This window comes from Manis pentadactyla, chromosome X, assembly GCF_030020395.1.
Source record: "Manis pentadactyla isolate mManPen7 chromosome X, mManPen7.hap1, whole genome shotgun sequence".
Classification (NCBI taxonomy): Eukaryota; Metazoa; Chordata; class Mammalia; order Pholidota; family Manidae; genus Manis; species Manis pentadactyla.
Window position 1 is genome coordinate 42,126,629 of NC_080038.1, and position 12,162 is coordinate 42,138,790.

The 12,162-nt window shown below is 48.8% G+C and overlaps 1 protein-coding gene across 3 annotated transcripts; it reads left to right on the forward strand.

The window, feature by feature from the left end:
• The first annotated feature begins 1,741 nt into the window (after window positions 1–1,741).
• ARAF (A-Raf proto-oncogene, serine/threonine kinase) lies at window positions 1,742–11,885 on the forward strand. 3 transcript variants are annotated; one of them, XM_057495722.1, is made up of 16 exons: window positions 1,742–1,897; window positions 3,210–3,364; window positions 3,526–3,629; window positions 4,376–4,478; window positions 4,568–4,722; window positions 4,830–4,928; window positions 6,195–6,351; window positions 6,441–6,468; window positions 6,548–6,690; window positions 6,786–6,988; window positions 8,703–8,879; window positions 8,985–9,031; window positions 9,550–9,668; window positions 9,905–10,036; window positions 10,971–11,105; window positions 11,314–11,885. In XM_057495722.1, the coding sequence occupies exons 1-16, from the start codon at window positions 1,801–1,803 to the stop codon at window positions 11,446–11,448; spliced, it is 1,989 nt and encodes a 662-aa protein (XP_057351705.1). In that variant the 5' UTR covers window positions 1,742–1,800; the 3' UTR covers window positions 11,449–11,885. The 3 variants fall into 3 exon arrangements, with proteins under 3 accessions (XP_057351705.1, XP_057351706.1, XP_036750334.2); XM_057495723.1 differs by having other exon boundaries at window positions 9,568–9,668; XM_036894439.2 differs by having other exon boundaries at window positions 6,210–6,351.
• The last annotated feature ends 277 nt before the right edge of the window (window positions 11,886–12,162 follow it).

Genomic DNA, 12,162 nt, shown 5'->3' on the forward strand with positions numbered 1-12,162 from the left:
AATGCTCTAGACCCAGTAATTCCACTCCTAGGAATTTACCAGAAAAAAACAAAATCTCTGATTCAAAAAGATACATGCACCCCTATGTTTATTGCTGCACTGTTTGCAATAGCCAAGATATAAAAGCAACGTAAGTGTTCATCAATAGATGTCTGGATAAAGAAGAGGTGGTACATATACACAATGCAATATTATTCAGCCATAAAAAGAAAAGAAATCCTGTCATTTGCGACAACATGGATGGGTCTAGAGGGTATTATGCTCAGTGAAGTAAGCCAGGCGAAGGAAGACAAATACCAAATGATTTCACTTATTTGTGAAATATAAAAACAAAGCAAAACAGAAGGAACAAAACAACATTAAACTCATTGACACTGAGAAGTGACTAGTGGTTGCCAAGGGGGAGGGGAGTGAGCAGCAGCAGGGGGAGAGGGTGTGGGAATGTTGAACTACTGTGATGTACATTTGATTAAAAAAAATTGAAATCCCACCACACACACACAGAAACAACATGACAGTGAATAACTATGTATATGTCATTTAGTGTATGAGTAAACCTCTAGGATAAATTCCTAAAAACAGAATTGCTAGGCTAACAGGTATGGAAATTTTAAATTTAATGAATGGTGCCAAAGTCTTTTGTGTGTAGAGTTGCATTAGTTTATATTCATATGAACAATTTATGAGACTGCTCATTTTCTGACATAAATTCTGACAGTGGATTGTCAAACTTTGTGATTTTTGTTAATCAGATGGGGAAAATGATATCTCATTTCACTTAAGCGTGAAATTGAGCATCTTTTTAAACCTTTAAGAGCTATTTGTTTTTCTTCCTCTGTGAATGATCCTTTTTGCCCATTTTCCCACTAAGTTGTTCATCTTTTTTTTTTTCAATTTGTCAGAACACTGTGATTAGTCCAAATTATCCCAATGTCTTGTGGCATTTAATTTAGTAAGGTAATTTTTAGCCATAAAGATTGTTTTAAACATTTTTATGTTGTCAAATTTATTTCTTTCATTTTAGGACATTTGGCTTTGTCTCATTATTAAAAATGTCTTCGATAGTCTGAAGTTATAAAGGACTTAAAAAAGAAAAGAAATGCTCTAAGAAAAGGGGGGAGTGAGGTGGAAAGTCTCTTTCACTTTTGGCACCAGGGAAAATTCAACTTCTAACAAAATTAACCCTACAATATTTATACATTTCCCTGCACTGTGCTCTGTTCCAGGTCCACACTTCCCTCCCCTCTTCACCCGGCCATCTACGACTGGTCTTTCAAAATCCTTATCTACTTCATTCCTAACGGAAGCGTTCCAGAACAGCAGGCAGCCCCTCCTAGGGCCAGACCCTCCATCCCTGGCCACACTAGAGACCCAAGGTTATCAAAGGCTATGACTAATCTCTTAGAATTGGGAAACGTTGCTGATGTCTGGATTCCAACCCATTTCAGAGACGGTAAAATTGAGACACAGGAAAATGGATTCTTAGAGCTTTGGGTCACTGGCCCAGAGAGGGCTCTTAAGGACTCCCCGCCCGGATTCAGGAACCCTTAAAGTCAGCCCCTAAGTAACCGAAAAACAGCCCAGTTTCACTCTGTCACGGCATTATTGGAGTTAAAGCCCACGGCACGCAGGTCTATTCCCGACTGCGCCTGCGCGAGCCTGGCTGTGCGAATTTGCCCCAAACCCTGACGTTTCGGGCAGCCCCTCCGGATCCGGAACACGACCCACATTCCGCCGGTCTTGCCTTGACAGGCATGACTCCAATCCAATAAGGATGGAGGGCTGAGTCCGGCAGAGCCAATGGCGACAGTCTTGAGAGACAGTGGAGGCAGACTCTGGAAGGAAACTAGAAGACGGGCCCAAGATGGAGGCAGCGGCGGCCGTAGCGGTGTGACAGGTGAGGGCGGGCCCGGCAGGTTTAGGTTTCTGGAGCGACCGCCAGGCACCAGCAGGAAGCCGGGACCGAAAACTCACCTCCAGGATGGCTGCGCCTGGACCCCGGCGCCCCCCGCCCGGAACCGGAGGAGTGGTTTGACCTGGGGCGAGACCATCGTCGACAGTTTGTGGGGGGGAGGGTTGGTGGATAGGACTAGGGGTGCAAAGTTGTGGGGGATGGTTTCGCCCGCTGTGTGTGGCCGCGCGCCGGCGCAGAGCTGGCTCTCCGTAGGCGGGGCTAGGCGGAATGGGGCCTGGATTGGGGTGTGTTGTGCCGGGATTCCCTCCTAACCTCCCTGGGGTATCTGATGACACTCCCTTACCAGCAACGGGGAGTGTGTGGAGACGTGGCTCACTCTGTGTTTTCCTTATTCTGGATCAGTGTTTGGCCCACTTAGGGGAATGTTTGAGCATCCTCCTTTACCCTCATTAACCGTCCCCAGCCTCCTTCCGTTATCACCAGTGATGTCTGTGACCCCTTCCGTTAGTTGTTAAGGAGGATTTCAGAATCTTCCCCAACCCCGCTTTACCCTCAATTATCTCAGCAGTGTAGGGTAATGCATCATGAGCCTCCCTTTTCCCACGACAATGTCTGGTGACCCCTATTATCCACTCTTACCATTAGAATCTCTTTGGCATAGGGCCTGCTGAGTCCCTGTAAACTCCCCATCACAAGTCTAGTGACTGCCATTAGCCACCTAACGAGTGTCTGTGAGCCTACCGTCTTTACAGTCCAGGGATTAGGGGTGCCCACAGTGCCCTTAAGAACACTGGTGCAATTCCCATTTACTCCAGTAATGGGGTAACAGACTGAAGGCAGTATCTGATGATCTGCCGTTTGCTCCCCATCACCCTGTCTGTGACTCCTCCCTCGCCACAGTATCTGGTAACCTCCCTTCTCCATTAAATTCCAGGACAGCCTGTTCATGTCCATATGTACCTGACACACCCCAGTGCAGTGTGTCCTGACTTCCCCCTTATCCCGCAGCACAGAGACTTGTGTGCTGCCTCTCATTGTATTGTTCCCCACCTCCCATCCCCACCCATGCAGTGAATCCTAGACGGCATTTAAGAGTCCAACAAACATGAGGAGGGTCTGAGCAGAGGAGGGACTGGATGACTTCAAAGTGTTAACAGGATCCCTGGGGCTGTTGTGTGGAAATTAGGCTGCAGGGGGTGATGTTGGAGCCTGGAGACTAAAGTTTTTTTGTCTCCTGCCACTTTTTTTCCAAACTATCGTTATTGGGCCTCTGAATTCCTCCTTTGTCTTCTAGGAGCCCCATGGCACCTGCTCAGCCCCGCCTCAGCCCGTCTTGACAACGTCCTAGGCTCCATGGAGCCACTACGGGGCCCCCCTGCTAACGGGGCCGAGCCGTCCCGAGCAGTGGGCACCGTCAAAGTGTACCTGCCCAACAAGCAACGCACAGTGGTGAGTCTGACGGGGCAAAATTGGCAGGGGAGGCAATGGTCCCAGTTGCAAGTTTTAGATAAAAAAGGCTGGGAGGAGTCTTTCGCAGGGGGATGGGAGAGTCAGCTGGGGCCCACGTTGGGCAGTGACCCCTGTATCTGCACATGCACACACACACACAGGTGACTGTCCGGGATGGCATGAGTGTCTATGACTCTCTAGACAAGGCCCTCAAGGTACGGGGTCTCAATCAGGATTGCTGCGTGGTCTACCGGCTCATCAAGGGGTAAGTGTGCCCCCTCCCCCCATGCTGAGTACTCAGCTTACCATCCCCTCCCCAGAATCATCTGACTCTTTCTTCACTCTGTAATAGAGTTTCCATTAGTCTTCCCTTCCTTCAGTGATTCCATGAGTCTGCCCATCTTTTGCTTCATTACTTCTTTAATTCATTGACCTGTCGGGTTATCAACTCATTCTGTCCCTGGCCCACAAGTCTTCACCTTCATCTCCCAGAGTTCATCAATTTTGTTCTTTCACTGTTTCACCAATTTGTCATCTCACTTCTTCCTCTGTTTCCCCATTCTCGGTTGAGTTAGGCCTTGCTGACCTTCCATTGTTCCACTGTTCTGGGGTTCCTTAATTTTTTATTCAGTTCACACATGCTTTTGATTTGTTTCAGGGCCTCATCAGCCACTTTTTTAGGGGCTTGCTTAGCACTTCTGAGATTTAGTTGTTTATTCACTGTCTCATTTGCTCCTCACCTTGTGGTTAAGAACATGGACTCTTCACACTGTCCTGCCACTCACAGTCCCTGTGGCTTTGGGCAAGTCATTTTTTCCCTCTGAGCCTCAGTTTCCCCATCTGTAAAATGGTGGTGAGGATAGAAACTAGTTCCTAGAGTTGCCATGATGATAATTAAACATGCCAGATATGACTCCATGGATAGTAGGCTTGGAGGGACTTATGGGGATTCCCTGCCTCCCCATGGTCCCTGTCCACCCTTCCACTCACACCCTTCCATGCCTCCTGCAGGCGAAAGACAGTCACTGCCTGGGACACAGCCATTGCCCCCCTGGATGGCGAGGAGCTCATTGTGGAGGTCCTTGAAGATGTCCCACTAACCATGCACAATTTTGTGAGTGCAGGTTGGATAGCGGGGGTAGACCCTGGGGATGGGGTGGGGGTTCTTGACCAGGCCTTAACCTCCATGCTCTGTGGTCTTAGGTACGGAAGACATTCTTCAGCCTGGTGTTCTGTGACTTTTGCCTTAAGTTTCTGTTCCATGGCTTCCGCTGCCAAACCTGTGGCTACAAGTTCCACCAGCATTGTTCCTCCAAGGTCCCCACCGTCTGTGTTGACATGAGTACCAACCGCCGACAGTGAGCCTGGCCTGGAGTGGGTGGGGGTATGGGGACGTCAGAGGCCACCAGGCTCTTACAGACAGCTGATCCATGTTTCCTTGCTTTACACCCTTAATTCCCTCAAGGTTCTATCACAGTGTCCAGGATTTGTCCGGAGGCTCCAGACAGCATGAGGCTCCATCAAACCGGCCCCTGAATGAGCCGCTAACCCCTCAGGGTCCCAGGTAGGGATGCCACAGCTGAAGGGCTGCTGTCAGGTGAAAAAAATCTAGATGCCCTTGTGGACGACAAGCCGTATTTCATTTGTTTACTTGACAACATTTATTGAGCACCTACAAGTGTGACTAAGGGCATGGAGCTGTGGTATCTTGGGCAAGTTACCTAATCTCTGAGCCTTAGTTTTTTGATCTGTAAAGAGGGAATAGTAATACTTTTTACCATATAGGGTTCTGGTGAGGATTGAATGAGTTTAAGACATGTCTAGTGCTTAAAACAAGATCTGGTATAGAATAAGTCCTCCTTATTAATTGCAAATATAAATATATATAAAAGCATCTATAATACATGTATAAGCATCTAACTACTTTGTTAATTATTCCAATATAACTATTTTGAAATACCTACTAGTTTATCATAAATTTCCTTTTAAGTTTTCTTTATGTTAAATATTATAATAATGTAGTTCCACATTAAAATATAGTATTGTTCTAATATAAATGTATAAAATATGCATTTTATATGTCATATATTTTATAATGTCTGTATACATTAATAGAGCATGTGTTATATTTGTAATATTTTTATAGAATGTAGAACATCATTTTTATATAATATGTAAAGTAGTAAACTTAAGGCATTATGTTATTTTTAATTATGGGTATATGTAGATGAATTACCTATGAATTTAATTTCTAGATAGTGAAGGGAACATTACTATTTTTGTAACATATTATATATAACATGCCATATGTATAACATGCACATATATGTATAATATATAACATACATGATCATATGTATTTCAAAACATTGCCATTTTAATATAGACATGTTGTATATTGTACAGTATATTTGAATAGTACATACAGTTATAAAATATATTACTCTTTCCCTTACTATCTGTGTTGCTTACTGTTCCTGTGAAGTCTTTGCTTAAATGTCAGCTCCTCAGAGAAGCCTTTCCTGACATCACCAGTGACACTTTCCGTCTACTTCTGTTTCTTTATTTTTTTTCTTTATTGCTCTGATAGTATTCTTTGTTTTTTTATTGTTCTCTTTCTCTACTGGAACATTGGCCCCACGAGGACAAGAACTTTTATTTTTTTGGCCCCCAGTTTTATTTGTACTACCTAGAATGGTTATATGGTACATGGCAGGCACTCAATAATAAATGTTTCTTGAAGAAATGAATAGTAAGAATAACAGTGGAGCTAAATGTACATGTATGATGGGGAGCCAGTTCTCACCTTCGTTCCACAGTGATTTCATAGCTTTCCCCCTGCCAGCTCCTGCACCCAGCGCTGTGACCCTGAGCATTTCCCCTTCCCTGCCCCGGCCAATGTCCCCCTCCAGCGCATCCGCTCCACATCCACCCCCAACGTCCACATGGTTAGCACCACAGCGCCCATGGACTCTGGTCTCATGCAGGTTGGTGTCAAGGGGGGGCAGTCACGGGGGAGCACCAGGCCAAGGGCAGAGCCATGTCTTCTCTCTGACTCCTGTCCCTCTTCTTCCAGCTCACTACCCAGAGTTTTGGCACTGACGGTGAGCCTGCCCCTGTGCCCTGGCCCAGCCCCCGACCCTGCCCCACTTGCCTCCACTCACATCCTCTCCACAACTGCAGCTGCTGGGGGTAGAGGTGGTGATGCAGCCTCCCGGGGGAGCCCCAGCCTAGCCAGCGTGTCCTCGGGGAGGAAGTCCCCACATTCCAAGTCCCCGTCAGAGCAGCGGGAGCGGAAGTCCTTGGCTGATGACAAGAAGAAAGTGGTAAGCTCCAGGGGGGCACCTTTGGTGGGGGTACCACAGGCTGAGTGATAAGGGATGCAGGCAGGCCCCTGAGATGCTGCACATGTGGCCCACAGAAGAATCTAGGGTACCGGGACTCAGGCTATTACTGGGAGGTGCCACCCAGTGAGGTGCAGCTGCTGAAGAGGATTGGGACAGGCTCATTCGGCACCGTGTTTCGAGGGCGGTGGCATGGCGATGTGGCTGTGAAGGTGCTCAAGGTGGCCCAACCCACAGCTGAGCAGGCCCAGGCCTTCAAGAATGAGATGCAGGTGCTCAGGTGAGAAGGCACGTTTGTGTGGATGGGGTGGGGGCAGGGCCATGGGCACCTCTCGGGGGAAGGGCCATGCCTGGGGCATTTTGTTCACGTCACTTGTTTTTGTGTTGTGTTATAACCACAATTGAAAGTTGTTTCTCTATCATACAAAGGATGTTCCTTTCCCATCTGGGAAATAGGTATGTTTAGAGGACCTCTGATGATGTTATTGTTTGGGTCTGGGTTAATATTGATATTAATTAACAGGTCTGCCTCCAAAGCGTGGGTCTTCTTGTTTGCCTGCTGTGAAATGGGGATGGTTGTACGACGTCACTGATGTCATTGTGTGCATGTACATTAATGGCATAACATTAGTTAACTACATTGCAGGAAGGCTTGTGTCCATCTTCCCCTCTGTTTATAGTACATTGTTAGTATTACATTAATGGTGGTGCATTCTTCTTGGTTATAATAAGGCCATAATTTTAAAAACAGTATTACCTGTAATCATAATTGTTCTCCATAATCTGCCATTAATACTGTATCAATTCATTCTTGCTGGGAAACCCCAGTGTTTCCTTAGGGCCACTCTAGCTATTACCACTCCTGGGGTTGCTGGTGTGGGCTCTCCCCTCTGACAAATGGGCACAATTGTGCTGGAGTTTATGTTACCATAATTCCCTATGCTGTTTTAACATTTATCCTCTTAATCGATGCCACAGTAAGAAAACTTTATTCTCTGTTCCTCCGTGAATTGGTGATGATTTGAACATGCTATGAATTTGCATTATATGTTAATGTTTTAACCATAATCTGACCACTGTGATGCTCATGTGCTGTTACTCTGACGTGAGCAAAACTGAAGAGCATTGTTGATGTTGTTTGCATGTGTGTTTACTGTTACAGCTGTAGTTAATACAGTTATGTATAAGGGATGAAAGTTTTCTTCTGCATTAGGGCAGACCTCTTCATACTTGCCAGAGTTTCTGTGAGGTAGACCCCAGTACCCACTAGCAGTAACAACAAGGACAGTGAGGTTTACAGAGAGCTTACTTGTGTCCGGCACTGTTCTAAGCACCTTACAAGTTAATCACTCACTTGTTTCTCCCAACGTCGCTATAAGGTAGCTAATATGATTGTCAGTTTTACAGCTGAGGAAAATGAGGCATAGAGAGGTTTAGTATCCTTCTCGAGGTTGCACAGTGAGTACTTGGGCAAGCCTGGATTTGGAACACAGTCTAACTTGAGTCCAAACCCCAAGCTCTTAACCTCTAAGCCCTTGGTGATTAACAGGATATAATCACACATCTCCAATATCTTTACCAACATTTATCAATATTATGCTGGTATATCAATGAAGAAGATTAACATCCCATTTTCTTGTCTGTAAAATGATCACAGGCAGGTCATGGTCAGGGTCAGAGATATGTCAGGTATTGGTGAGTAAGACACTACTGGTTGATAGAGGGTTGGGGGCGGTAATGCCTCCCTCTTGCCTTTTTTGGAAGACTCAGTTGAGAAAGGTCAGGACGTGAGCCCCCAGCATGGACTTGTAGCCCAGCAAACATCTCTCTCAAACCCATTGACTCTGGCTATAGTCTGGCCCTGAACCTTCTGAAAGACCGGGTAGAAATAGTGAAAGTAAGTGTCAGGGAACAGGGCCATTCCAGATGCTCAAAAAGTGAGTGACATTTACTGTTTTTCCTTCCTGCCCCGATATCACCCTCCCTGCATGCAGGAAGACACGTCACGTCAACATCTTGCTGTTCATGGGCTTCATGACCCGGCCGGGATTTGCCATCATTACACAGTGGTGTGAGGGCTCCAGCCTCTACCACCACCTACATGTGGCTGACACACGCTTTGACATGGTCCAGCTCATTGACGTGGCCCGGCAGACTGCCCAGGGCATGGAGTGAGCCTCCCGGCCTGGGGAGTAGGGATGAGTCTGAAGGCCTGGGGGTGGGGAGATGAGGTAGGTAGCCCCCAGCCAATTTACTACCTGCTTCTACCCCCACAGCTACCTCCATGCCAAGAACATCATTCACCGAGATCTCAAGTCTAACAGTATCTACCTGTCCCTGTCTAAGGGTTGGGGTGGGGTGAGGGCTTAGAGGGATGTCTCTTATTGGGGACCTTCTGTAGATGAATAGTGAGGGGCACATGTCACATGACCCCTTGCCAGGTGGCAGAGCTGTGGCTGGTGAGGGACCTTTAAAGGGGGTCTCTTGGTTAGGACTCAAAATAGTGGCTGGTTTAGGTGCTAGTCTTGGGGAAACTAGTTAGGGTCTGAGGTATGGCAGTTTGGAGGGCATTACAATGAGTTCCTGATCAGGGTCACAGGCATGGCAGATAAGGTGGCCATTAGAGGGGCATCCTGGTAAGGAGTCACAGGGGGCGCAAATATAGGGGACATTAATTGGAGCTCCCCACCCAAGTTAAGGTTGTGGGGGTTTATGTGACATTGGGGGGCTTCTGGTCAGGGTCAGAGGCATGAGTGGTATGGTGGCATTAATGGGAGCCTCCCAGTCAGGGTGAGAGACATGGCTGTTGGGAGTTCCTGTAGTGGCCCTTGACCGCGGCGGACATCTTCCTACACGAGGGGCTCACAGTGAAGATTGGTGACTTCGGCCTGGCCACAGTGAAGACAAGGTGGAGCGGGGCCCAGCCCTTGGAGCAGCCCTCGGGCTCTGTGCTATGGATGGTGAGTTGGGCCAGGCTGGACCAGGGGGCATATAGGGATATGGGCTGCTGGACTAGGACATGGGGGACTGAATGGGGATGGGGATACCTGTGTCAGGTGTGGGTATCTGGACTGCTCATGTTTCACTTGATGTGGGTGGCTCTGATTCATACCCTATGTGTCTAGTGGGATCTGGGACTGTAGGCCAGCTATTTGCTGACCTCCACTGTCCCCCTGCTTGGTCTGGCCTATCAAAGGCAGCTGAGGTGATCCGTATGCAGGACCCAAACCCCTACAGCTTCCAGTCTGATGTCTATGCCTATGGAGTTGTGCTCTATGAGCTCATGACCGGCTCGCTGCCTTACAGTCACATTGGCAGCCGTGACCAGGTGAGTCCCACACCTCACAATTTCCCAGGGTAAGGGATCCCCAAAACCCAAATTCCTTCTTTGCACAGACCAAGAATGCCATACTTTGCCCAGAAACCCTCTCCAGAATCCTCTGGGTCTTCCATACCTAGAATCCCTTCCTTCCCCCATATCCATAGTCCTCTGGTCCTCAAAGTCCAGAATTTTCTGACTCTCCTGTACCCAGAATCCCTTGTAGGCCCCCAAACACCCAGAAGCCCTCTGGACCCCTAGATACCTGCAGCCCCCACCTCCCCAAGTCCCCAGAGTCCAGAATTCCATTTATTCCAGCAGCAGAATCCCTTTGTACTTCTGGAATATGCAGATACCCACAATCACTCAGGCCTTGGGTATGTGGCAGGCTTTGGGGCCCTGGCACCCATGATTCTCTGGGCCCCAGACTCTCACAGTTCTCTGGGTTCAAGTTCCAGAATATCTCAGGCCTTCAGAAGCCCAGGATCCTTTAGGCTCCAAATAGCAATAGTTTTAAGCCCTGAACATTCACAATCCTCCAAGCCACATGGATCCATAGACCTCTAGTCCCCAGACCTCCACAGAAATACAAGTTCCTGAGAGCTAGACTCCTTAGCTCCCTCCAAACCCAGAACATGTTTCCCCCAACTCAGTACCTTCCAGGCACCTAAGTCCCCTAGAAACCTGTGGGCCCATAATCCTCTGAGCCCCAGAAACCTACAATCCTCGACTTCCCCCAAGCTTAAATCCCTCTATTCTATAAGCAGAGAATCCTTCCAAGTCCTCAGAGGCCCTGCACCCTTGGAGCCACAAGATACCCACAATCCTCTGGGCCCCAATAGTTCTCCATAAAGGAGCCTCCTAAGTCCTAGAAGACCCAGAATTCCCTCGGCTCCTAGCCCAGATCCCCAGATCACCCCATTCCTGCTTCCTTCCCCCGCAGATTATCTTTATGGTGGGCCGTGGCTATCTGTCCCCGGACCTCAGCAAAATCTCCAACAACTGCCCCAAGGCCATGCGGCGCCTGCTGTCTGACTGCCTCAAGTTCCAGCGTGAGGAGAGGCCCCTCTTCCCCCAGGTAGGATGGGTAGGAGGGCTAGACACCCTGAGGAGGGGGACTCTGAGAAAGAGGAAGACTCCGAGGTGTGAATGTGGACTGTGCCTGTTCAAGGCTCAGAGGTGTACGTGTGTGTGTGCATGTGCGCTTCCCTTCTAGGCTGGGGTCTGGGGGTGATGGGGTGCCCATGCAGCTCTGGACACCACTCCTCACCTGCCCCTGCCCCCAGATCCTGGCCACGATTGAGCTGCTGCAGCGGTCACTCCCCAAGATTGAGCGGAGTGCCTCCGAACCCTCCTTGCACCGAACCCAGGCTGATGAGTTGCCTGCCTGCCTCCTCAGCGCAGCCCGCCTTGTGCCTTAGGCCCCACCCCCAGCCACCAGGGAGCCAATCTCAGCCTGCCACGCCAAGGAGCCCTGGCCACCGACCAATCAATGTTCTGTCTCTGTCCTGATACTGCCTCAGGATCCCCCATCCCTACCCTGGGAGATGAGGGGGTCACCCTGTACTTTGCAAGTTCCACTGGAATTGTGGGGTCCCCCAAAGACCGAGACCCTTGCTTCCTCTATAACTTGGTTTCCTCTTGGCATTGGGGATACTTCTAAATTTGGGAGCTCCTCCATCTCCAATGGCTGGGATTTGTGGCAGGGATTCCACTTGGAACCTCTCTGGAGTTTGTGCCTGATGTGCCTTCCACTGGATTTTGGGGTCCCCAGCACCCCACGTGGATTTGGGGGCCCCTCTGCCTTCCCTGCAATTCAAGGGCCCCCTCTTCACCAAGAAGCACAGAATTCTGCTGGGCCTTTGCTTGTTTATTTTGCTTCCTGACTCCTCTCATGGGGTTCAGAGCCACTGAGGGGAGAGGGTGAGTCCAGGCAAGGAATGGAGGGTGGGGGGTAGGTGCGGACCACACAAACAGCGCCACTGCACGCATCACCACAGGCGGCACTATGAACGAGGACCACATATGCCAAGCACGGCACGAGAGGAGGCCATGTCAGTCACAGATACAGACATCACAGCAAAGGTGGGGATGTGGGGGACCACTGGTCTTCCATGTGCAAAGGATTCTGGGAG